General features: G+C 41.4%; 1 protein-coding gene across 2 annotated transcripts; it reads right to left on the reverse strand.

The window, feature by feature from the left end:
* Positions 1 to 26,966, reverse strand: LOC109897563 (synaptogyrin-1-like). Of its 2 annotated transcripts, none has more exons than XM_020492070.2 (4): positions 26,485 to 26,869; positions 8,970 to 9,207; positions 7,759 to 7,904; positions 1 to 5,656 (listed from the first exon to the last, which is right to left on the reverse strand). In XM_020492070.2, exons 1-4 carry the CDS (start codon positions 26,596 to 26,598, stop codon positions 5,447 to 5,449), a joined length of 708 nt encoding a protein of 235 aa, XP_020347659.1. In that variant the 5' UTR covers positions 26,599 to 26,869; the 3' UTR covers positions 1 to 5,446. The 2 variants fall into 2 exon arrangements, with proteins under 2 accessions (XP_020347659.1, XP_020347660.1); XM_020492071.2 differs by lacking the exon at positions 1 to 5,656 and adding an exon at positions 5,955 to 7,130 and having other exon boundaries at positions 26,485 to 26,966.
* Positions 26,967 to 27,580: the final 614 nt, after the last annotated feature.

A 27,580-nucleotide genomic window follows, 5' to 3' on the forward strand; every position in this document is an offset into this window, starting at 1 on the left:
TCAAGTTCAACCACAGCTTTTCCTTTATTGACCATCTCCCGACAAAGTCCGCCACATCTACATCAGATCTTTCACAAACAAGCAACAAACAGGTAATAATTATGTATCCTTAATTACCTAACTGATTAATTTAATCAAAAATCATCACATCAAAAGCATTACAACTATTTTTTTTCCAACTCTGAAGTAGCACACAAAGACCAAATAATTCTTACACAATGTCTATATAATTGGTAGTTTTGTCCCATTATCCCAGTTTTTCTTTATAATTGTTGGCCACACTTTATTTGTATAGTCCCATATAGATGAACTACAGATGGTGATAGTATCAACTAAGTAGCTGTTGATAAGCAAATGTCTGCGAAGGTTACGTTTATGATTAGGTTTAGAATAAGGGTTAGGGTTAAGGTTAGGGCTAGGCTATAAGGTTTAAGTTTAGTGTTAGGATAAGGGTTAAGGTTAGTGGATAGTTAGTTGAAATGTTTTTGTTAGTTTTTGAACATCAACTGACCGTCTACAACCCATCTACTTGGGACTGTCCAAATAAAGTGTTACCTAAATGTTTCGCCCCAGAAAGTTTTGCAACAGTAAAACATGACAAAGTAAATGTTTCCTGATCAGAAAACAATGCCGTACCGCACATAATGACAGCCGAAGATGTCAGTTCTTTTGAAACACACACACTTTAAATGCATTAATACATACAGACATATGCTATTTTAATAATAGGTACAATATATTATCTTTGTTTATAACATAGTAATATCTGGTTAATAATAATGTATTACATTTTTTATTTCATACATATATAATTACATGTTGTTCATAATTACACATTTGTTATGTATGCCACAAAATAAAACATCCTGTTTTTAAAAAATAATATCTGTAGTATATACAGCACCAGTCAAAAGTTTGGACACACCTACTCAATCAAGGGTTTTTCTTTATTTTTATTATTGTTTACATTGTAGAATAATACTGAAGACATCAAAACTACAAAATAACACAGTCTGTAGTTAAAAAAGTGTTAAACAAATTAGATTTTTCAAAGTAGCCAACCTTTTCTTGATGACAGCTTTGCACACACTCAAGAGAAAAATGACCCAACAAACCTCCATTCTCTCAACCAGCTTCATGAGGTAGTCACCTGGAATGCATTTCAATTAACAGGTTTGACTTGTTAAAAGTTAATTTGGGGAATTTCTTTGAGCCAATCAGTTGTGTTGTGACAAGGTAGGGGTGATATACAGAAGATAGTCCATATTATGGCAAGTACAGCTCAAATAAGCAAAGAGAAACGACAGTCCATTACTTTAAGACATAAAGGTCAGTCAATTCAGGAACATTTCAAGAACTTTGAAAGTTTCTTCAAGTGCAGTCGTAAAAACCATCAAGCGATATGATGAACTGGCTCTCATGAAGGCCGCCACAGGAAAGGAAGACCCAGGGTTACCTCTGCTGCAGAGGATATGTTTATTAGAGTTACCAGCCTCAGAACTTGCAGCCCAAGTAAATGCTTCAAAGGGTTCAAGTAACAGACACATCTTAACATCAACTGTTCAGAGGAGACTGCTTGAAACAGGCATTCATGGTCGATTTGCTGCAAACTTGCTTGGGCCAAGAAACACAAGCAATGGACATTAGACCGGTGGAAATCGACTGACCATAAGTTCTGATAAGTTCAAATCTGAGATTTCTGGTTCCAACCGGCGTATATTTGTGAGACACATAGTAGGTGAACGGATGATCTCTGCATGTGTGGTTCCCACCGTGAAGCATTGAGGAGGAGGTGTGCTGGTGAGGGGTTGCTTTGCTGGTGACACTGTCGATGATTTATTTAGAATTCAAGGCACACTTAACCAGCATGGCTACCACAGCTTTCTGAAGCAATACCCCATCCCGCTTAGTGGGACGATCATTTGTTTTTCAAGAGAAAAATGACCCAACAAACCTCCAGCCTGTGTAAGGGCTATTTGACCAAGAAGGAGAGTGATGGAGTGCTGCATCAGATGACCTGGCCTCCACAGTCACCCGACCTCAACCCAAGTCAGATGGTCTGGGACGAGTTGGACCGCAGAGTGAAGGAAAATCAGCCACAAGTGCTCAGCATATGTGGGAACTCCTTCAAGACTGATGGAAAAGCATTCCAGGTGACTACCTCATGAAGCTGGTTGAGCGAATACCATGAGTGTGCAAAGCTGTCATGAAGGCAAAGGGTGGCTACTTTGAAGAATCTCAATGTAAAATATATTTTGATTTGTTAAAACTTTTTGGGTTACTACATGATTCCATGTGTTATTTCATAGTTTTGATGTCTTCGCTATTATTCTACAATGTAAAAAATAGTCAAATTAAAGAAAAACTCTTGAATGAGTAGCTGTGTCCAAACATTAGACTGGTACTGTATATACAAAAAATAGTATAATATATATACAATTCTTGAGCACGTTTTGCCTTGGAAAAAACCCCACTCAGTTACACATACATGGAACATTACAAACTTCAGCTGTTGGCATGAAAGAAGAGATAACAAGCACCGGTCAGTCTGAAATCAACTGCTGGTATTCTAGTGTTAAGTCAAATGAGAGGCTTCTGAGCCCACTTTGGGAGAATCTCAATGGCATACTCCTCGCGTCCTCTCTTCTCACCCCCTTCTCTTTAAACCGTTGGATGAAAAAAACAGAGATCCCACCCCTTTGACTTTCTCCTCCAATTCTTTTGATATGTACGTGAGGAGAGAGGACAGTAGTATGCAGTTGACACTCTCGCTTTGATTTTAAGGACATACAAAATGTCAGTTACTAGTGTCAAGCCAGTGTTGGTCACATTTTGGTTGGCAGTCAACGTTGGTGCATGGGGGTTGGTTATTGGCGGAAAAGGACTTGGCTTTTAAGTTGGTTATGTACATTGGTCTTCTTAATTAGTGCTTACACGTCATCATTATACAATTTGGTGCCTGCTGATGGAATGCTTAAGAATTTGATTAAATGTATACTGAATTATCTAGTTCGAGAATTTTCTGCTGTGAACAGTTGAGGACAATATCTGAGTTTGCGCTGGTGATGACGCAGCACATCTGCAACAGCTCAATTTGTCTTAATGTGGCGCGTCTATAGTTGTTTGGTTCCTGTATGTCATACCCTGTCCTTTGTCCTGTATGATGGGATAACCTTTCAGATTTAGCACCGTTAACAGTGGGTTTGGCTTGGGTGTTAATTTGGCATAGATATGGCCAAGAGTAGACACCAAACAGTGCCATTTTACATTTGCCAAACAAAAGAACGCTAAACTGGCTGAAAAGGGATGGCAAGCAGGTCCTAGGTCATTGTGCAATGACCAGGCTATAGTGTTGAGGCCCACAAAACACAGTGGTGTTTCGTAGGACTTGCGTTGTTCAGGTCCCATCACCTATATCATCAGGTGACTATCTCGTCCCTTTATGTTTGCCAGAAAGTAGGTTTGCACACTAAGTGCATTCCTAACGTTCCTTCTTTAATTTGTGTTGATATATGTGCTAGTATAGGTGTGTATGAGTTCCAAGACTTGCATCCCGACTCCCCACCTTTCTCCCGAAGTGTGCACTTGCACACTCTCCATCAAGGGTTGGTGGAAACTCCTTCCAGCCAATGCTTACACCAATCCCATTTTATCCATGATGGGGAGTATGCAAGTGCACACTTTGGGATAAGGGTGGACAACTGGGACACATGAGTGAATTAAGGCTGCAGAAAATAACCCTCTTCTGGATAGAACTCTGTCTGATCCCATGGAGGTGGCCAACCAACTAAAGGCAAACCGCTTCCGGACACCGACACACACAGCGACCATGGTCTCTGAGAAGACTCTCGCTCTCCCCCATACCCTGCCTCCACCTTCCCAGCAATGTTGTAGCACTCTGACTCACACACACAGTGATTGCCAACCCTTGGTCCAGTCCCACCCTGTTAGCCACCCAAAGACCCTGTCAGGTATTCAAGTCTCAGATCTGTTAGTGCTGTCTTGCCAACTCCTACAGTGCCTTCAGAAAGTATTCATAGCCCTCAAATTATTCCACATATTGTTGTGTTACGGCCTGAATTCAAAATGGATTAAATGTATTTTATCTACACACAATACCTAATAAGGACAAAGTGAAAACATGTTTGTTTTTTTGCAAATGTATTGAAAATAAAATACAGAAATATATTTAATTTACATAAGTATTCACACCCCTGAGTCAATACATGTTAGAATCTCCGTTGGCAGCAATTACAGCTATGAGTCTTTCTGGGGAAGTCTTTAAGAGCTTTGCATGCCTGAATTGGCCAATATTTGCACATTATTCTTTTTTTAAATTCTTCAAGCTCTGTCCAGTTGGTTGTTGATCATTGCTAGAGAGCCTTTTCAAGTCTTGCCATAGATTTTCAAGATGATTTAAGTAAAAATTGTAACTAGGCCATTCAGGAACATTCAATGGCGTCTTGGTAAGCAACTCCAGTGTATATTTGCCCTTGTGATTTATGTTATTGTCCTGCTGAAAGGTGAATTTGTCTCACAGTGTCTGAACCAGGTTCTTCTCTAATAGTTTGCATGTGTTTAGCTCTATTCCATTTCTTTTTATCCTAAAAAAGTCCCTAGTCTTGCCGAAGACAAGCATACCCATAACATGATGCAGACACCACCATGCTTGAAAATATGAAAAATGTGGTGGTCAGTGAGGTTTTGTGTTGGATTTGCCCCAAACATAACACTTTGTATACAGGACATGAAGTTAATTTCTTTGCCACATTTTTTGCAGTTTTACTTTAAATGCCTTTGCAAACAGGAATTATTTTATTCACTCTATCATTTAGGTTAGTATTGTGAAGTGCCTATAATGTTGTTGTCCATTCTCAGTTTTCCCCTATCACAGCCATTACACTCTGTAAACGTTTTAGTCACCTTTGGCCTCGTGGTGAAATCTCTGAGCGGTTTCCTTGAGTTAGTTAGAATGCCTGTATCTTTGTAGTGACTAGGCTTTGCAGGTTGTATCAATACACCCAATTAACTTCACCATGCTCAAACTAAGCACATTTTTACTCCTTAACTTATTTAGGCTTGCCATAAAAAAAAAATAGGGTTGAATACTCATTTCAGCTTTGCATTTTTCATAAATATGTAAACATTTCTAAAAACATAATTCCACTTTGACATTCTGGGCTATTGTGTGTAGGCCAGTGACACATCTAAATGTAATCCATTTGAAATTCAGGCTGTAACAACAAAATGTGGAAAAAGTCAAAGGGTTTGAATACTTTCTGAAGGCCCTGTATTTCATCATCACAGCTAACACAAACAGATCTGGGACTTGGCTACCTTTAAGACACCCCATGTCCCCATAAACCACAAAAATGTCCCCTTAAACCACCCCTGATGCTGAGTAAGCCCATTCCTGGTCCTTCTCTTCCTCCATTGGCCCTCTGGCTCAGTACTCCTGGCCCTGGTAGCCAGCGGAGCCATCAAAGGCTGGCTCTGTGCTGGCCGCGGTGTCAATGTCGGCGGCATAGCTTGTGTAGTCAGTGCCCATGGGGGACGCAGCGTTGGGGTCGGCGGTGGGGTCAACGTACTCCTGGGAGAAGAGGGCCGAGTCAGCCCCCAGCTTGTACTTCTGAAAGCCCAGGAAGGCCTGCACCGCCTTCGGAGTAGAGAGGGTGTTATGCGGCAGGCAAACAATTGAAAAGGGAATGGGCAATAATATAGAGGCGATAGCAAAACAATGTATGCGTGGAGAAGGGAAGAGGGAGCCCCAGACCATAGGGGGCAGCGAGCGATTGGAAAGGGGATGGGCAACAACATGAAAGCAATAGCAAAAAAACATGTTGTGGGCGAGGGGGACAAACAAGAAAAGTGGAGACATGGGGTTGTGTGGGTGGGATTTGAATATGACAGATGGGCAGAATGAGATGACACGATAGACGCAACCAATGATAGTGGGGGAGGGGGGGGTATATCAGGTAACATGCCAGTGATTAAAAAAAAGGTATGAAGTAAGGTTAGGAGGATGAATGGTAGTTAAACAAGGGTGGAATAACGAGAGAAAAAGAGAGAGGGAGAAAGGAGGAAGAGGGGAGGAGGATTAAGCCTGTTAATCGGTTTTAAGTGGGGAGTGTCAAAACCGATACTGTCAGTGGTCCTGGAGTGACGTGAGGAACCTTTCACCTGATCAGGAAACGGCTGACTTATTTCTTTTTAATACAACAGTAACAATTTATCATGAATAATAAACATTCACAAATCATCCCAGTGTCATATACAAAGCAAAAATATCCAAACGAAAAGAAAACTCATAATACAAAATAACAGACAGATTCACATAGTGGTTGCAGCCAGCTGGACCTGGTAACACTAAACGCATGTCATTAAGCTGTAGTAGTTAGCTACAGCTGTGGCATGTGTGTATGGGGAAGCATAAGGCTAGATTAGGGAGAGGAGGAGAAAAGAGCTCATAGTTTTTCCTTCACAGATTTGTAGTTTTGGCATTGAAATAAAATGTGAACAATTACTACATATCTAAGATACAATCTAACAAGGTTTGGGATCAAATTGGTATGAACTCTGTACATTTTTATCACTTTCTAATAATTTCCTGATTGAACATTTTCTGTAGGGCCACTTTGCATGGTTGGGATCAATCTAAATTGAATGGTACCACAGAATCAAATTATTTTATCAAAATAACACTTTACATAAAAATGAATTGAGACAACCAGCAAAGGTGAACATAGCTAAAATGGTGGATTACTATGCCAGGCAATGGAGAACCTGATATGTCAACAGTAGAATACCACCGTTTTAACCCCACAAAGACACAAATTTTTGGCAATGGTTTGATATCAAGGCACTTTGGAAGGGCAATCTGAATCTAGAAAGCAGATCCTAGCTGTAAACACTAGCCAATCATAGTAAACAAATACAAGGTACTCCTTCAATATGTTTGGCCATCATTCATACAGCCTGGACGGGAAGTTGGTGTGAGCGAAATAATGTGAGGTTCAGGATATCTATCATTAGGCTAGTGGTGGTGTGGGCTACGGAATGAACAGTTTGTTGTACTCTTCTTCGAACGACACTCTCTTTATCCTCTCCAGGGACAGCAGTGTCAGTGCACCCTAGAGAGAGACAAACAGGTCAGGGACAGTTATGGGATAGAAAGGGTGGTAAGGATGGGTGGTGAGGGTGGTCACCAGATACAATCCTTCCATAAAGTTATGTATCAGTCTAGAAAAAGCTTAAAAAAGGTTGAGACAGAAGCAAAGATTAAATTGGCAAAGAGGTAGAAACTTAGATCTGAACTAACTAAAACAGAGATTAAGCATCATTGTATACAAAAATACAGCATAGACAAAGATTACAATTGAGAAAATTAGGAATCTAAACAGACCCAGAGAAGATAGAATTAGGAGAGAAAGCTCAGATCCAGGTTACAAAACAGCAGAAAAACAGAAGACAGAAGACACTTCTAAATATGAAGAAAAAGCTGTGTTAAACAGAGCTAAGTTAAAGACTGACAAAGAGGAGCAGAATGTTATGACCCAGCTTCAGACGGAGCAGAATTAAAGCCTGATGAAGAAGGCAGAGGTGATATGTAAATCAATTTAATTGAAGGGACACTGATGGAAAAATGTGATATGAATACATTTTGCGTAAGATAGATATTTTCTATTTTGTAGATGCACAAATGGCCATTACGCCAGACAGAAAGGTTGATGAAATGGAGGGCTGTTGTACTGTACGTACCCAGGTGAAGATGGAGAAAAAGGCGAAGGTAATGGCGGCTCGGGCTGCGTCCGCACCCTCCCTTAGAGGGTTGTCCTCCTCCTTGGCAACCTGCCACTGGTTGGCCAGGAAACAGAACCCCACAAACCAGACAAACGACCAGAATGCTACAGGAAGGAGAGGGGGAGAGGGGAAAAAAGGGAGGGGGAGAATTACAAACGGAAACCATTAATACTATGGGTGGTAACACTAAAGAAAAAAATCTGTTCTTGAAATGTAATATCATACTCAGTAATACCACATTACAAATGTCATGCCAATAACAGACTGACATGAGTATGTTTGTGCATTATGAGCAACACCACAAAGGTCATGCAACAATATAAAAAAACCATATCAACTACTGATACACAACATATTTTGCAACCATTTTTACAAGCCTCAATAGCCTCACAGTAATCAAAGCTGAGCCTCAAAGGTCATAACGAGTATGTTAGGGTTTATCAGCCACACCACAGCTAACCAGAGGGGGGCACCTGTGCACATACAAAATGGCTCCTATAGTACCCAAGTCCGCAATGTCCTAGAGCTGGGATTCAAATTCCAGGGCTCTGTTCCAATACTATTAATATGCATCCTTCTTTAATCCTTTCCTTGAAGTAATCACCCATCTGATATAATATAATTGGTGAGAGCAATGCAGTGAAAAGCTTGCTTCGATGCCAATCCAGTCACATTGGAGTGATTACGTCAAGGAAAGGAGGTAGGAGAGATTATACATTTTAAGAGTATACAGACAGGGCCCAGTACGCCTAACGGCTATTGAAGAAACCAGACTTTTATCAATGTCCATGTATTGATCCGTGTTTCCTAAGAGTTTAGAAAGGCTAAAGACAAAGGCCACATCCACCTCCCCTGAACCGAACCTTCACAGAGCACCCAGATAAACTGTGTGCCTCCAAACACACTCCAAACTCGTATCATGACCATCTTCTCAACAAAAACAATCCCGTTCTTTGCTGTTAACAAACACACAATCACCTCCCGCATCCCCCAGTTAAACTCACACCAACAAGCCAAAACAACATCCTTCCTGTGTGGGGTGAAGTTGTCCGTAGACGCTGATCAGTGGTCAGTTTTGAATTTCCCCCAGTAATGGTTAAGGTTCGAATTGGGGGAGAAAAAGCTGTTCCTAGACTGGTGCCTAGGAGAAACTACACCCCAGAGCTTACCAGACACTCCAATGTCAGCAAGCACAGCCTTCTTGCGGTCCTTGACGCTGCTGATCTGGGGGAAGTAGACGTCCAGGACCAGGAAGGCAGCACAGCTTAGGAAAGCCAGGGTTCCCATCCCCACTGCGTAGTTACAGGCATTCTGGTTCCTGTTGAAGATGCAGAACTCCTCAATCTCATCAGGTCGGTTCACATAGCCCTCGTTGGCTATACAGCCAAAGATCACGATGGAGAAGAGCTGGGGGAAGAAGAGAGGGAGGGTGTGAGAAAGAAGTTGATTGAGGAGAGAGGGTAGAGTAGGGAGAAAAGGAGAAATGCATAGGAGCAAAAGCCTGCAAAATCAGTAGCTCCAGGAGGACAGTTGGCAACTGCTGATCTACAGCACATGGTAGTAAAATCAATGTGGATGGTAAATCAGTTGCACAAGCTGATCCTTTTTGTAAATCTGTTATACAGGCATATGGAAAGTATTGTCATGACGTGGCAATCATTAATTCAATGACTTATCTTAGCAATTAACTATGTTTAATTAATTACATGATTAAATTAATAATGTAACAACTTGGGGCACACGGGAAACCTATTTAACAAGTTATTATCTCCTGAATTAAACTCTTATACAGTGCCTTGCGAAAGTATTCGGCCCCCTTGAACTTTGCGACCTTTTGCCACATTTCAGGCTTCAAACAAAAAAAAACTGTATTTTTTTGTGAAGAATCAACAACAAGTGGGACACAATCATGAAGTGGAATGACATTTATTGGATATTTCAAACTTTTTTAACAAATCAAAAAATGAAAAATTGGGCGTGCAAAATTATTCAGCCCCCTTAAGTTAATACTTTGTAGCGCCACCTTTTGCTGCGATTACAGCTGTAAGTCGCTTGGGGTATGTCTATCAGTTTTGCACATCAAGAGACTGACATTTTTTCCCATTCCTCCTTGCAAAACAGCTCGAGCTCAGTGAGGTTGGATGGAGAGCATTTGTGAACAGCAGTTTTCAGTTCTTTCCACAGATTCTCGATTGGATTCAGGTCTGGACTTTGACTTGGCCATTCTAACACCTGGATATGTTTATTTTTGAACCATTCCATTGTAGATTTTGCTTTATGTTTTGGATCATTGTCATAGTATTTAGTCAGGATTTTTGCTCACTGTTCTTGTGATCATTTTGACCCCACGGGGTGAGATCTTGCGTGGGAGCCCCAGATCGAGTGAGATTATCAGTGGTCTTGTATGTCTTCCATTTCCTAATAATTGCTCCCACAGTTGATTTCTTCAAACCAAGCTGCTTACCTTATTGCAGTTTCAGTCTTCCCAGCCTGGTGCAGGTCTACAATTTTGTTTCTGGTGTCCTGTGACAGCTCTTTGGTCTTGGCCATAGTGGAGTTTGGAGTGTGACTGTTTGAGGTTGTGGACAGGTGTCTTTTATACTGATAACAAGTTCAAACAGGTGCCATTAATACAGGTAACTAGTGGAGGACAGAGGAGTGGAGGACAGAGGACTAGTGGAGACTTCATTAAAAAAAATCCTACAATGTGATTTTCTGGATTTTTTTTCTCATTTTGTCTGTCATAGTTGAAGTGTACCTATGATGAAAATTACAGGCCTCTCATCTTTTTAAGTGGGAGAACTTGCACAATTGGTGGCTGACTAAATACTTTTTTGCCCCACTGTAGTTGAATAATACGCTCATCGTAAATATGGATATTTAGCACACTAACAACTGCTCATTCAGATTTAAAAATGCAACGCAAATATTGACGCTTGTATGTCTGTCATCTTGCTCTGTTGAAATCACCCGATCCGTCTGTGACGAATAGTTTGACAGAAAGTCTCGGGTTGTGTAAGTCTCTGGTTGTCCACCAGAGATCCCCATGTCCTTAGTAGTTGTAGTAGTAGCTTTCTTTGTTCTGGAAGTGTTCGTTACACTGGATACATCAGACATTCCAATGATCGTTTGATAAGATCTTCCTTGTGTCTTTGGTCAAAGTTCTAGACTACTTTACATGCAGAGCGGCAGGCGGTGCATGTCTTAGTCTTCTTCACTCGTCGAGTCTCAGGAGGGTCTTGTAGTTTTAGACCATTTGTCATATATTCAGCTTGCGCTGCACGTATACTGGTCTAGTAGTTTTAAACCATTTTACACGTCAGTAGCAACCAGGCAATGTAGCCACCGCTCCACGCTGTCTGGTCTAATGTAAATTTAATTAGGAGTCCTTTAGAAGTACTCTGGAAAAAGGGCCGTTCCATCCTTTTGGCATAATGTCTGTGCTCATGTAGGCGTGGTTACTGACGGGCAACAGTTTAGGGAGAAACAAGTCTCATTTAGAAGGCTAAAATCACATTTCATCTTCCCACAAACAGTTTCATATTTAATCATAAGTTTAACAACATTTTACAACCTGACAACTGGGACATATACATTTGTAGAGTAACTTATTTAGTTACACCGTTCTTAATGAAATCACAAAACAACAACTGATTTGACATGATTGTTGTTTGGAGCCCCAACAATCATTTCCCAAATTATTTGCATTAGAAATATTGTTTTAAATGTCCAACCTTTTGATGTTAAAGTTTTGGGGGCACAAAGAATTTTTGACTTCTCCATACTCCAGTACACGAGACAGGAAGTTTACGACCAGTTGTCAAAGTCCTAGAACCAGCCCCACTTTCCCCACTTCATATCTGGTGGGAGAGAGAGAGGGGGGGGGCTCTCTTTGATCCTCACCCAGGAGGGAAAGTCATGACATTATTCAGACACCTTGACTTTTTCCATGTTGTACTAAAATGTACAAAAAGAATTTCATCAATCTACACACAATACCCCATAATGACAACTCAAGGACATTCAGAAACTTGTCTCGACACCACTCGTGCATTGTCTTGGCTGTGTGCTTAGGGTCGTTGCCTTGTTGGAAGGTGAACCTTCGCCCAAGTTGGAGGTCCTGAGCGGTCTGGAGCAGGTTTTCATCAAGGATCTCCGTACATTGCTCCGTTCAGCTCTCCCTCCATCCTGACTAGTCTCCCAGTCCCTGCCGCTGAAAAACATCCCCACAGCAGGATGCTGCCATCACCATGCTTCACCGTAGGGATGGTGCCAGGTTTCCTCCAGATGTGACACTTAGCATTCAGACTAAATTAATTCAATATTGGTTTCAGACCAGAGAATCTTGTTTTTATGATCTGAGACTCCTTTTAGATGCCACTCCCAGCAGGAAGTCATGTGCCTTTTACTGAGGAGTGGCTTCCGTCTGGCCACTCTACCATAAAGGCCTGATCGGTAGAGTGCTGCAGAGATGGTTGTCCTTCTGGAAGGTTCTCCCATATCCTCAGAGGTCACCTCCCTGACCAAGGCCCTTCTCTCCCGATTACTCAGTTTGTCCAGGCGGTCAGCTCTAGGAAGAGTTGAGGTGGTTCCAAACTTCTTCCATTTAAGAATGGAGGCCACTGTGTTCTTGGGGACCGTCAATGCTGCAGACATTTTTTGGTACTGGAAAAGTCCTGCGATTTTAACAGCTGGCCTCTTCAGACAGCCCTGTGTGCTCTCACACGCATATATGTGTGTATGTGTGAGAAAGACAGAGCATGCATGAGGGAGTGGGGTGGTGGTATGACAGAGCATCTCTGATGTAATACTGTATGTGTTGGTGGCTGGCAAGCAACCAGATGAGTGGATAAAAGCACAACATGTAAGAGAGAAAGGAGAGGAGAGAGTGAGGAAGAAGAAGAAAGCTAAAGTAATGGCCTTTAGCCTTCTTTCAACGTGCATCTTCCCCATTGAACTATCATTAGCTGTGCTGAAGCTGGCCCACCTTGGTTGGCAGGAACTCCCCCAATACCTCAGGCTTATAACCTACTGAGTGCTGTACATTCACTGCTCTTTGACTAAACTAATATTCACATTCAATTTGAATATGCTACCGTCGACACACACACAATATATATTGTATATACGAACAATATATTTATATTTATATATATATATTTATATATATATATTTATATATATATATATATATATATATATATATATATATGAACAATATATATACAGTGCCTTGCGAAATTATTCGGCCCCCTTGAACTTTGCGACCTTTTGCCACATTTCAGGCTTCAAACATAAAGATATAAAACTGTATTTTTTTGTGAAGAATCAACAATAAGTGGGACACAATCATGAAGTGGAACGACATTTATTGGATATTTCAAACTTTTTTAACAAATCAAAAACTGAAAAATTGGGCGTGCAAAATTATTCAGCCCCTTTACTTTCAGTGCAGCAAACTCTCTCCAGAAGTTCAGTGAGGATCTCTGAAGGATCCAATGTTGACCTAAATGACTAATGATGATAAATACAATCCACCTGTGTGTAATCAAGTCTCCGTATAAATGCACCTGCACTGTGATAGTCTCAGAGGTCCGTTAAAAGCGCAGAGACCATCATGAAGAACAAGGAACACACCAGGCAGGTCCGAGATACTGTTGTGAAGAAGTTTAAAGCCGGATTTGGATACAAAAAGATTTCCCAAGATTTAAACATCCCAAGGAGCACTGTGCAAGCAATAATATTGAAATGGAAGGACTATCAGACTACTGCAAATCTACCAAGACCTGGCCGTCCCTCTAAACTTTCAGCTCATACAAGGAGAAGACTGATCAGAGATGCAGCCAAGAGGCCCATGATCACTCTGGATGAACTGCAGAGATCTACAGCTGAGGTCCATAGGACAACAATCAGTCGTATATTGCACAAATCTGGCCTTTATGGAAGAGTGGCAAGAAGAAAGCCATTTCTTAAAGATATCCATAAAAAGTGTCGTTTAAAGTTTGCCACAAGCCACCTGGGAGACACACAAAACATGTGGAAGAAGGTGCTCTGGTCAGATGAAACCCAAATTGAACTTTTTGGCAACAATGCTAAACGTTATGTTTGGCGTAAAAGCAACACAGCTCATCACTCTGAACACACCATCCCCACTGTCAAACATGGTGGTGGCAGCATCATGGTTTGGGCCTGCTTTTCTTCAGCAGGGACAGGGAAGATGGTTAAAATTGATGGGAAGATGGATGGAGCCAAATACAGGACCATTCTGGAAGAAAACCTGATGGAGTCTGCAAAAGACCTGAGACTGGGACGGAGATTTGTCTTCCAACAAGACAATGATCCAAAACATAAAGCAAAATCTACAATGGAATGGTTCAAAAATAAACATATCCAGGTGTTAGAATGGCCAAGTCAAAGTCCAGACCTGAATCCAATCGAGAATCTGTGGAAAGAACTGAAAACTGCTGTTCACAAATGCTCTCCATCCAACCTCACTGAGCTCGAGCTGTTTTGCAAGGAGGAATGGGAAAAAATGTCAGTCTCTCGATGTGCAAAACTGATAGACATACCCCAAGCGACTTACAGCTGTAATCGCAGCAAAAGGTGGCGCTACAAAGTATTAACTTAAGGGGGCTGAATCATTTTGCACGCCCAATTTTTCAGTTTTTGATTTGTTAAAAAAGTTTGAAATATCCAATAAATGTTGTTCCACTTCATGATTGTGTCCCACTTGTTGTTGATTCTTCACAAAAAATACAGTTTTATATCTTTATGTTTGAAGCCTGAAATGTGGCAAAAGGTCACAAAGTTCAAGGGGGCCGAATACTTTCGCAAGGCACTGTATACACACACACACACACATACATATACAGTGGGGAGCTGCTGATTTTGCAGGTTTTCCTACTTACAAAGCATGTAGAGGTCTGTATTTTTAAAAATCATAGGTACACTTCAACTGTGAGAGACGGAATCTAAAACAAAAATCCAGAAAATCACATTGTATGATTTTTAAGTAATCAATTAGCATTTTATTGCATGACATAATTATTTGATCACCTACCAACCAGTAAGAATTCCAGCTCTCACAGACCTGTTTGTTTTTCTTTAAGAAGCCCTCCTGTTCTCCACTCATTACCTGTATTAACTGCACCTGTTTGAACTAGTTACCTGTATAAAAGACACCTGTCCACACACTCAAACAGACTCCAACCTCTCCACAATGGCCAAGACCAGAGAGCTGTGTAAGGGCATCAGGGTTAAATTGTAGGCCTGCACAAGGCTGGGATGGGCTACAGGACAATAGGCAAGCAGCTTGGTGAGAAGGCAACAGCTGTTGGCGCAATTATTAGAAAATGGAAGAAGTTCAAGATGACGGTCAATCACCCTCGGTCTGGGGCTCCATGCAAGATCTCACCTCGTGGGGCATCAATGATCATGAGGATGGTGAGGGATCAGCCCAGAACTACACGGCAGAACCTGGTCAATGACTTGAAGAGAGCTGGGACCACAGTCTCAAAGAAAACTATTAGTAACACACTATGCCGTTATGGATTAAAATCCTGCAGCGCACGCAAGGTCCCCCTGCTCAAGCCAGCGCATGTCCAGGCCCGTCTGAAGTTTGCCAATGACCATCTGGATGATCCAGAGGAGGAATGGGAGAAGGTAATGTGGCCTGATGAGACAAGAATAGAGCTTTTTGGTCTAAATTCCACTCGCCGTGTTTGGAGGAAGAAGAAGGATGAGTACAACCCCAAGAACACCATCCCAACCATGAAGCATGGAGGTGGAAACCTAATTCTTTGGGGATGCTTTTCTGCAAAGGGGGCAGGACGACTGCACCGTATTGAGGGGAGGATGGATGGGGCCATGTATCGCGAGATCTTGGCCAACAACCTCCTTCCCTCAGTAAGAGCATTGAAGATGGGCCGTGGCTGGGTCTTCCAGCATGACAACGACCCAAAACACACAGCCAGGGCAACTAAGGAGTGGATCCGTAAGAAGCATCTCAAGGTCCTGGAGTGGCCTAGCCAGTCTCCAGACCTGAACCCAATAGAAAATCTTTGGAGGGAGCTGAAAGTCCGTATTACCCAGCGACAGCCCCGAAACCTGAAGGATCAGGAGAAGGTCTGTATGGAGGAGTGGGCCAAAATCGCTGCTGCAGTGTGTGCAAACCTGGTCAAGAACTACAGGAAACGTATGATCTCTGTAATTGCAAACAAAGGTTTCTGTACCAAATATTAAGTTCTGCCTTTCTGATGTATCAAATACTTATGTCATGCAATAAAATGCAAATTAATTACTTAAAAATCATACAATGTGATTTTATGGATTTTTGTTTTAGATTCCGTCTCTTTCACAGCTGAAGTGTACCTATGATAAAAATTACAGACCTCTACATGCTTTGTAAGTAGGAAAACCGTTGAAGTTACAAGGTGAACTGAATGCTGAATACTACTGTATATAACCAGATCAAGGGGGCACTTCATGTTATTACATTCTCAATGCTTTAAGTGCTCACATGCTTGTTAGCATCTCTTCACAATGCCTAGTTTCAACCGTCCAGTATTTACAGTTGAAGTTGGAAGTTTACATACACCTTAGTCAAATACATTTAAACTCAGTTTCACAATTCCTGACATTTAATCCTAGTAAAAAAATCCCTGTTTTAGGTCAGTTAGGATCACTACTTGATTACAAGCATTTCGCTACACTCGTAATAACATCTGCTAACCATGTGTATGTGACAAATACAATTTGATTTGAATTGAAGAATGGGAAATGTCAGAATAAGAGTAGAGAAATAATTATTTCAGCTTTGATTTATTTCATCACATTCCCAGTGGGTCAGAAGTTTACATACACTCAATTAGTATTTGGTAGCATGGCCTTTAAATTGTTTAATTTGGGTCAAACATTTCGGGTAGCCTTCCACAAGCTTCCCACAATAGGTTGGGTGAATTTTGGCCCATTCCTCCTGACAGGGCTGGTGTAACTGAGTTAGGTTTGTAGGCCTTGCTCGGACATGCTTTTTCAGTTCTGCCCACACATTTTCAATAGGATTGAGGTCAAGGCTTTGTGACGGCCCCTCCAATACCTTGACTTTGTTGAACTTATGCCATTTTGCCACAACTTTGGAAGTATGCTTGGGGTCATTATCCATTAGGAAGACCCATTTGCGACCAAGCTTAAACTTCCTGACTGATGTCTTGAGATGTTGTTTCAACAAATCCACATAATTTTCCTTCCTTATGACACCATCTATTTTGTGAAGTACACCAGTCCCTCCTGCAGCAAAGCACCCCCACAACATGATGCTGGCACCACTGTGCTTCACAGTTGGGATGGTGTTCTTCATTTTGCAAGCCTCCCCCTTCCATCCTCCAGATGGTCATTATGGCCAAACAGCTCCATTTTTGTTTCATCAGACCCGAGGACATTTCTCCAAAAAGTACAATCTTTGTCCTTATGTGCAGTTGAAAAACATAGTCTGGCTTTTTTTATGGTGGTTTTGGAGCAGTGGTTTCTTCCTTGCTGAGTGGCCTTTTAGGTTATGTTACTTTGGTATCGGTTTCTTCCAGCAGCTTCACAAGGTCCTTTGCTGTTGTTCTGGGATTGATTTGCACTTTTCGCACTAAAGTACTTTCATCTCTAGGAGACACAATGCGTCTCCTTCCTGAGCGGTATGACGGTTGCGTGGTCCGATGGTGTTTATACTTGCGTACTATTGTTTGTACAGATGAACGCTGTACCTTCAGGCATTTAGAAATTGCTCCCAAGGATGAACCAGACTTGTGGAGGTCTACCATTTTCTTTCTGAGGTCTTGGCTGATTTATTTTGATTTTCCCATGATGTCAAGCAAAGAGGCACTGAGTTTGAAGGTAGGCCTTGAAATACATCCACAGGTACACCTCCAATTGAAGCTTCTAAAGTCATGACATCATTTTCGGGAATTTTCCAAGCTGTTTAAAAGGCAGCTAAACTTCTGACCCACTGGAATTGTGATACAGTGAATGATAAGTGAAAATCTGGAAACAATTGTTGGAAAAATGACTAAAGTAGATGTCCTAACCGATTTGCCAAAACTATAGTTTGTTAACAAGAAATTTGTGGAGTGGATGAAAAACAAGTTTTAAATGACTCCAACCTAAGTGTATGTAAACTTCCCACTTCAACTGTATATGAAGATTGCGTCCTTGCCTCCTTTCCATGTTCTGAAAAAAATAAAAATAAATAGAGTGCTGCTATCTGCTCCATAATTTCCTGCTTGCTTCCACCCCATTATTTGATCATCTTCCTTTGCTGTCATTTTTCATCCCAAACCCCTCTAAACCATGCTTTATAGCTCATATTGTAAGCATTTCATTGCACAGTTTACACTGTATCCTGTGCGGATGACAAACTTGATTTGGTTGTAAATCTGTGAATTCCCTACTCTCTAGTTGTCTGCTGGTGTGGTCTCCCTCCTGGTCCATTCACCTACTCAGATATATAATTACCAGGCTAGCAGCACAGCTCTCAGTCCTGTCTGGATCACAAGGCCCCAGCACCTCATAGACGTATGAAAGCAGGCATTGTGGCTGGCACCATGTGGGGTCCTGATCTTGTGATCATCAGCAGCCTTTCATGCTCCATATTAAGCCTGAGGGAATTTAGTGTTTGTATGTTTATCATGTGATCAAAAAATAATACATTTATGCACGACTTTCTCAGGATGAGCAGCACTGGCTTTCTGTTACAGTTTCACTGCTGCACCACTACCACAACCTAACAATTAAATGCATCCAAAAGATACATGTTGGATTACTGTCAGAGTCCCAGTGTGTGCCTATTAGTGTGCAGGATGTCTTTCAGGCAGGCCTACCAGTCAATAAATCAATCAGGCTTTGCACACCATTACAGCTAGAGCCCCTTAGCTTTGCTGCAAGCTACAACCGAGGCCTACAGAGGCACTTTCCTCTTGCGGTCATAGCAATACTGTGAGCAGACTGTACTGGATGCCCTCTCGCTCTCTGAATCTCCTTGTGCTAGTCTCCCTCAGTCAGTGTATTCTCCTCCATCATGGAGTACCACTGATACAGATGTTGATTGAGATGTACATAAAGGAGTCCTTGACAAAGAAACATGGACACACACACACACACACACACACACACTGCTTGCTGGCCGAGCACCACATTTCTGCCCTCCCCCACATTAATTCCATTTTAATCTCTGTGACCTTGTGTTCACACACAGAGAGAGAGAGTGAAAGGTGGAACAACCAAGACTGACAGATTCTTTGAGTCACAAGACCAGAAGTCTTTCTCCATACTAATGCACACATAAGTACTACCAGGAAACCAGAAATGCAAACTCCCTATATACAGATGGGTAGCTGAATATAGGCCTAACATGAAGTTGCAGGTGTGCATGTTAATGCATAAGTAGCAGACAGCTCAACAAAAACACAGGAGGAAAAGGCACATCCATCTGAGACAAACCAACCATCAAACCCAATTTTTGCTGCTGTGGAAATATCAACGGAACCCTGTTCCTGGAAAGCTAAGAGAGGTCCATATTCTCCACCGGTCTTCTCAGAGTAGATTGGCCTCAACTACTTACATCATAAGCCCTTACAAAATTCCCCCGCCCATCTCTACCTAAAGGCTGTGGTGAAAACTGTGCCCAGTAGAGCGTCTAGATCCAGATGCTGGTCTTGGCAGGAGGAACAACTCAATGACACCAATGTCATCCTGGTTTTGGGTAACTGTATTTGAGCTCCGCTACAATGTGCCGCATACACACAGAATGAGAGGTCCTCTCCACATCACAGCGAATCAGCGCCACACAAATAACAAGAAGGCGAGAGGGAAGGAAAGGCGACGGCTAGTCGGGAATGTAGTGCTCATAACAGAGAAGAGAAAGATAGGGTTGCTATTGGGGAGGTGAAGTGCAGCTTTAGAATGACATTTAGCGGCTGTACCGTAGTGTGTATATACATTCGTGGCACACATACATTCCATTTAAACTGTCAAAAGAAAAAGAGAACAAAGTTTATCAATTTGCTAGCTGAAAATTAACAGAGGGTCATCTAAAACATATACACTAGTTCACATTTCACCAGGGCAAAGTCCCAGCAGAGTCTTCTGGCTCATTAGCTCAACAGATGCTGGGAATTGTTAGATATCCTACCAACATAAGACTACTACTAATACTCAACAGACTTCCATTCGATCGACACATTTCGTGGTATCCCTCCTGGCCTCTAGTTAATATGTGAAAAAGAAACCGCTGCACACTGGGGCTCTTGGTAACTCCAACAAGGTTTAAGGGGTGTCAATCAACATTTCGGTCTAATGAGACCATGGTCAATCAGGGTCATGTTCAAATAAAAAAATCCAATCAAATTGAACTAGTCACGTTTTGATAAGAACAGGTGTACACTCACAATGAAATGCTTACTTACGGGTCATTTTCCAACAATGCAGAGTTATAGATAAAATGTCATCAAAATTAAATAGTGACAGTAATAAACACACAGTGATTTTCAATAAAGATTTAAAAAAATAACATGTCTATATAGAACCAGTACAGGGTCTATGTGCAGGGGTACGAGGTAATTGAGGTAGCTGTGTACATATAGGTAGGGGTAAAGTTACTAGGCAACAGGATGGATGATAAACAGTAGCAGAAACCTATGGCGAGTGTGTGTGTGTAAAATAGTTAGTGCAACAACAACAAGGCCAACGCAGTCAACGCCATTTGATTAGCTATTTAGCAGTCTTATGGCTTGGGGGTAGAAGCTGTTCAGGGTCCTGTTGGGTCCAGACTTTGTGCACTGGTACTGCTTGCTGTGCGGCATAAGAGAGAACAGTCTGTGGTTTGCAGCAGGACACACTGTAGCAAAACGTTTTGCAACAAAAAACAAAGACAAGTTCCAGGTGGTAACTCCACATTCAAAAAAACATCTCTCCTTACTGAACATGGTTTGGAAAGCAAGCAGAGGAGAGGAGGTCAAAAAGCTCAACATCCAAACCCTGTCACCTTTTAAATTTGACATACCAAACAGACATTACGTCTTGGCTGGAGAACATTTCAAATAATGTTCTTATGTCCCCAGCATCACTGCCAAACACTGGTGCAAAGTCTGACCATGGAAATGCACTAATAGTGCTCCGGTTATAGTGACCCCAACATCTCAAAGAACATGCCACACACACACACACACACACACCTAATGCAGTACCATCAACTATGGTGGAGCGTCATCAGGCCAGTGCAGTAGAGTTTGGCTCGGCTCTGGTCATTATTGTGAGTAGGGTATAAGTGTCTATTTTATTTTATTGTGTCTCTGTGCCTAATTGGTCAATTAAAATCAGTAACAACATTGACAAAGTAGCAGACATTGCAGCCCTCCAGGACCGGAGACCCACCAAAATAAAATACTTCTTCATTTCCAGGTGTCCATCTACCGTATTAGCTCAATAAAGCTTGTATTGATCTGGTGACTGAGGAGTTTCTCAATGGGACACCATCATGTATCATCATCCAACATCACTCTACAGATCCCAGTGACATCATTAACAGGAGTACTAGAGAAAAATAACCGTTATTCAGAGAATGCCCCATGGAACGAAGAAAAACAACATTCCCTCATGACTCGCAAGCGCATGACTATTCTATTTGCTCAGACAAAGGCTTCACACTGAAAAGGCAGCAGATGATCGGACAAGGAAAAGAAAGCTGAACTAAAAGGGGGCTGATAGGATGTACTAAACTGTCATGTCACATGACCTATAACACCCCTAGTTACAAGGTCGCCATGATACAAAGACCCAGCCATTCTAAAGGCCGTCCCTGTTCACTTCCTCTGGTGAATAACGTACTTGTGTCGTGAGCAAGCCTCCTCTCATGTGTCCCCATTCCTCCCTCCCTCCGTCCCTTTCTCATGAGTGGGCTTGCTGGTGACATCTTTCCGGTGGTCTCTGACAGTCGTCATGCCAACACAGCAGACCTCAATCAACCAATCAGGATCTCGGTTGGGGAAGGGGGGGGGGGGGTCCACCTCCCTCTCATACTGAAGAGAAAGCTGTGGTCCAGAAAGTTAATACTAACCTATCATCATCACACAGAGGGCTACAATGGCAGATTTTAAAATGGGAGGGGCTGAGCTTACATTCCCCTTCTCGATGTTAAATGGCAGATTTCTCTCCACCAAGACAAATGTGTTAGTGTCCATCTTTGTTTTGTTTAGCCTTAGTACTCATGAAAGCAGGTTGTCTGATCACACATTTCTGGATCTTAGCTGAATGAGGAATAAAACCTCTCCATGATCATTGGAGTTCCCTCCCCAATCTTCTGCATTCCTTTATAGTGTTGTACACCTTTTCTCTAATTGCTATGCCAGACAGACAAGACCAGACCAGACCAGACCAGACCAGACAGACAGACAGACAGACAGACAGACAGACAGACAGACAGACAGACAGACAGACAGACAGACAGACAGACAGACAGACAGGACAGACGTGGGAAGTATTTGTTACATGTATTTGAAATATGTTTTAAATTACTTGAGTATTTTGTCATTTGTATTGCACTGGGCTAGACTACACTCCAATGTATTTTGTAACAAGATAGTTTCGAGACTTATCATTTGTATTTTCAAAATACTTTTCTATACAATTTTTTTTATTTTTAAATAGTGGTTCAAAATTTTGTGGCCCTTTTTCACCCTGCATTGGTATCAGAAGTCTGATAGAACTATGGTGTGATAAGAGTGTATGCTAAATTAACTAAATATAAAATGTACATGTAAAAATTAACAAATGCAAAGCATGCTGAGTATTATTCTAAAGGCTAATAATAATAATAAATAATACCCGGTGTGCTCTGCAGTTCATTTAGGTAGGTTCATTTTCACAACTACACTTAGGTAATTTTGCAGACACTCTTATCCAGAGTGACTTAGTCGCTGCACTCAACTAATCTAGATTAACAACATATCACAGTCATAGCAAGTAAATGTTTCTATAAACATTACTGGGAATGTAGTTGCTGTTGGGGCTGCCTACTTGCAAATGTATTTCTGTATTTAAAAATATACCAAATACATGCATTTTTATTAAATACATTTCAAACTACAAGCATTTTGTAGTTTATTTTGATACATTGATCTTTATGGTATTTTGTACTCTCCCCCCCCCCCCCCCTTTACCTGCACTCACACATACACACACTCTTGAGAGATGCTGTGTCTTAGGCTTGGTTATTGATTACTACAGCTATTAGGCCTATTTAGACATCGATTCACTATGCATGATGCCGGTCTCAGATCTAAATGAAACTCAATTAAAAATCAATTATTTTTGTCTTTCTGTTTATTTTAGATACAAAACAATAGCCTTCACGTCCAATTACATCTGTTCGCAACAATAATGGCCTGAGAACCTGCACATGTGTAGCCTACAGCAGACAGGAATCTTTGGCTCCAGTAATTGAACCTTGCGGTCCGCAGGCACTGACGAGGCGCCAGGCTCGTGCCGCCACTGTATCCGAGGTTGTAATATACAGCCTCCAAAAGCCTTGTCCTTACTAACACTTTAAATCCTAAGCTTGCTGATCATTGTCTGTTTAAATACTAGCTTACAAAGGCCTTGTCACTACTAATTGTGCACAAAGAGTTCAATAATAACAATAACGTTAAAGGGATACTTCCGGATTTTGGCAATGAGGCCCTTTATCTAGTCAGATGAACTTGTCGATACCATTTTTATGTCTCTGTGTCCAGTATGAAAGAAGTTAGAGGTAGTTTTGCGAGCCAATGCTAACTCGAGTTACCCATAGACTTCCAGTCATTGCGCTATCTACTAGCATGCTCATTGATAAAATCCCCAAATATCCCTCTAACGGGAGGAAATCAAGCTCTGGTTATCACATTGATTTGTGGAGGACTGAAAATCATTCCATGCTTGACTATTGAGTTCTGAGATGGTTCCAAAATAGCCTGTCTGACACAGACAAAATCTTTTGCCGAGTAATGGTCTTTTGACCAATCAGATCAGATTAATATCAGAATTGACCTGGTCTCAGACTAGACGTAACATGGTAAACAAAAATATGTCCCGCTCAAATTAGTATATGTTATGTTAGGTATGGTTACCAGTACCAGATAATTGGCCAACGTTAGCTAAAAATGCCAACATCTACATCGGCCCGATGTCTAGTTTAACGCCGATGAGCAAAACCGATGTCAAAGCTGACGTGCATACCTATATAACTTAGGTACATGACGTTATGTTGCGCTACACAGCATTCCTAACCTAGACAACAATGTCAGCTATGTGGATCGAGGAGTCAACAAGTCGAGCAGTCATTTGAAAGAGTCAGAACATTTCAGCGAGACAACTCAAAAGGCGAAATCCATTAATGCCAAGATAATGGAATTCATTGCCATTGACAATCAACCGTTCTCTGTCGTGGGTGAAGTCGTATTTCATGCTAATGAATGTTGTGATTCTCATACCGCTGCTGCATTTGAGAACATGTTTGAAACTAGCTAGCTCCATTCAAACAACTGACTCGAGAAATAAGCTCATCAACTGAGTCTGCAGCAGACGTGATACCCTCTGTCATGGCATTGAAACGCCTAATTAACAGGCATTCTCTCTTTACTGTGTCACCACCATGCTCGATGCTATGTACAAGGACCGCTACTTCGATGCAGACAAGAAACAGGGTTTACGTGAAATGTTATATGCACAGCTGGACAAGATGGAAATGGACACAGTGACAGTGCATACTGAGGAAGAGAAGCCATGGACAGACAGAGCTGAAACTTCACTGCTTGACATGTATGATGAAATCCTGGTTGAGAATGAAACGACTGAACAAATGAACGACGAAACAGCACAGCAAGTAAGTGAAAGAAATAGGTTTTGACTATGCGTTACTGGTAATGGGGACATACGTAAATGCCAACAAAATAACTTGTTGGTAAGTGTGGTGTGAGTGTGTAACCTTTATTTAACTATTTAACATTTAAGAACAAATTCTTATTTACAATGACGGCCTACCCTGGCCAAACTCGGACGACGCAGGGCCAATTGTGCGCCGCCCTATGGGACTCCCAATCACAGCCGGATGTGATACAGCCTGGATTCAAACCAGAGACTGTAGTGACACCTCTTGTACAGAGATGCAGAGCCTTATACCGCTGCGTCCATGTGTGTGTGCTAACTATTTAACTGTACTACAATGCTTTAAAAGGCAGCAAAAAAACTTTAATATCGGGTATCAGTATCGTTTTCTTTTGGGTCAAGGAAAATATTGGATATCAGTATCGGCCAAAAATGTCATATCGGTGCATCACTAGTTGGAAGAGGGATATTCCACATAAAATAAAAACATCCAGGTTTTAAACAGTTACGTTTATGATGAAATAGTTTCAAAATGTTGACTGCCTCCATTCAGATTGCAAGGTGGGTGATGCTGCGGTGCGCAACAGGCCTTCCTCTTCTATCTAAACTTACAGTGCATCTAGTATGACAAAAATAAAGCATTTACACGTTAATATAAATTATCCGACCTACATTATATTTGGCCTAGACTTTAGACGTTAATATAAATTATCCGACAGACACTTTTTTTGCTACTTTGTAACTACTTAGCGCGTCACTTTTTTTGCTACTTTGCAACTACTTAGCGTGTTAGCTAACCCCCATCCTTAACGTTAGCCACCTATCTACCAAGCGAATGTTATTGGAATTCGTAACATCATGCATATTGCAAATTCATAACACATTGTATTAATTGCAATTCGTAAAATATCGTGAATTGTAATTCATAACATATCATACGAAATAGATGGACATCCACAAATTAATAAACACTATACCATTTTGGTTAAATATGTTACGTCTACCCCGGATTCCACGTTGGCCAGTGTAAACACAGCCTGTTAAAAGGGGCAATCTGCAGTTACTACATCCATTTCTGGACAAACAAATGATTGATATGTATCTATTGTTGTTGAAGAATATAATTTATAAATGCCTCATGAGCGTAACTCAACTGTCAAAATATAAGCTTTTCTTACTCCAATGTTTGTAAACAAAATAAATGTAAACAAACACCATACAGCCTCAAAAAAATGGTTCAAACTATAATTGTGATATCATGGATGGTCAGGTCAGTCCTTGCATCCATAGCTCGGTCTATGAACATGATTGGTTACATTACTCAAGCCCCATTCCTCAGCTTTTTAGCGATACAGTGGCTGGGTGTGTGGCTTTGTTATTGTTTCAACTACTGATTGCTACTTTAACTGACATTTAGTAGTCTATAAAATAGGGATCTTTAATTCAGTGGTAGCCATAACATTTTAATTGAACACATATGGTTTTCAAGACAAGGTAGCTATAGTCAGTAGTGAAATATTATGATAGTCTGAAAACAATCATATTTATTCTGTGCGTCCCATTAACGTCCTTCCACTCAAATGTGTGCGTAAGCAGGGTATATAGCCTAGCCTATGGGGTTAACAGATTGCCTACTAATCAATCGGTTTGCTTTTAAATCCTACACATTGCTCGACTGTTTGTTAATATTTTGCTGTACACACACAAACCACCCGTGTCATCCACTCTTGAAATGTTAAAACGACGTGCTCAAATAAACGACACAAAACATGACCACTCACTCACCCAGCACACAAGCCGAAGGATCGTTTGAGGCTGTTGAAAGAACGTCAATGGGTCGAAGGCTCCTCCAGCCTTCCCCGCACCGTATGCTTGCATCCCTTGCATCACCCCCTCCATCTTCAGCTGCGGCTGGTGGTGATTTCCCCGTCTCCGAATTCAGTACCCAGTCTAAGACGTTAAATTACGTGGGTTTGTGCGCTCGTTCAGTGTACTGACCTTGGTATTATTACAACGCTGTAACGGGATTGACTCGGTTTTAATTGATCCTAGTCTCTGCTCTGCCCTTTTGCCAATCCAAAACCTTCCGAACGTGGCTGCTTTCGGTGGTTTTGAAGCTAATTTATTTCCCTCAACAGCCTCTTCCCCTTCTAGGTTCCCTTTCTCATCTAAAGGGTTGAGAGAATGAAGCCGAGCAGACACGCATTCTTGTGAGTAGCGAGTGCGCGCATACGGCACAGTCAAGTTTTTGACGCGCACTCACTCTCGACAATCACAGCAAGCTCCTTGCCATTTTATTTTTACTGAGTCGCGCTCCTAACATAAAACATGATCTTATTCAATAACGGGGAAATAAACCTATCACTATTTTAAAAAATGAAATGGGGAAAAACAAGCCCACTCACTACAGGCTCACATATTTATTATATGCGTGGGTGACCAGCGATCTCTTCCTGATTTACAAATTGGATCAACTGCTTTGCTCAATCTGTTCGTCTCCCCAGTCTACCGTGTCGGAGAGGCCCATGCCACCTGGCGGATAACTACTGGCAGTGGCTCTCACGAGGCAAAACATTGTTCATGACTATGTATTGTGTTGTGTTTAAATCTAGAATGTATCGTTCAAGTAATTTACTGACTCGTGTTTTTTAGTCCAGGGCATAAAGAGCCACCCAGAGACATATCCCATGAAAATGAGTAAAGCCTGCAAATCCCGAGGTATAATTATATTTAATGAGAAATTATGACATTACCACGAAAATATAGATTTATAAGCCTATTGCTTTTTGTTCTTCAGAGCCAACTGAATGACATTAGGAGAATAAATAAAGAGAACAACTATTGTAAGTGAGCTGCTGATGCCAACCACACAGTACAAATT

The sequence above is a fragment of the Oncorhynchus kisutch genome, linkage group LG10 (genome assembly GCF_002021735.2).
Source record: "Oncorhynchus kisutch isolate 150728-3 linkage group LG10, Okis_V2, whole genome shotgun sequence".
Taxonomy (NCBI): Eukaryota; Metazoa; Chordata; class Actinopteri; order Salmoniformes; family Salmonidae; genus Oncorhynchus; species Oncorhynchus kisutch.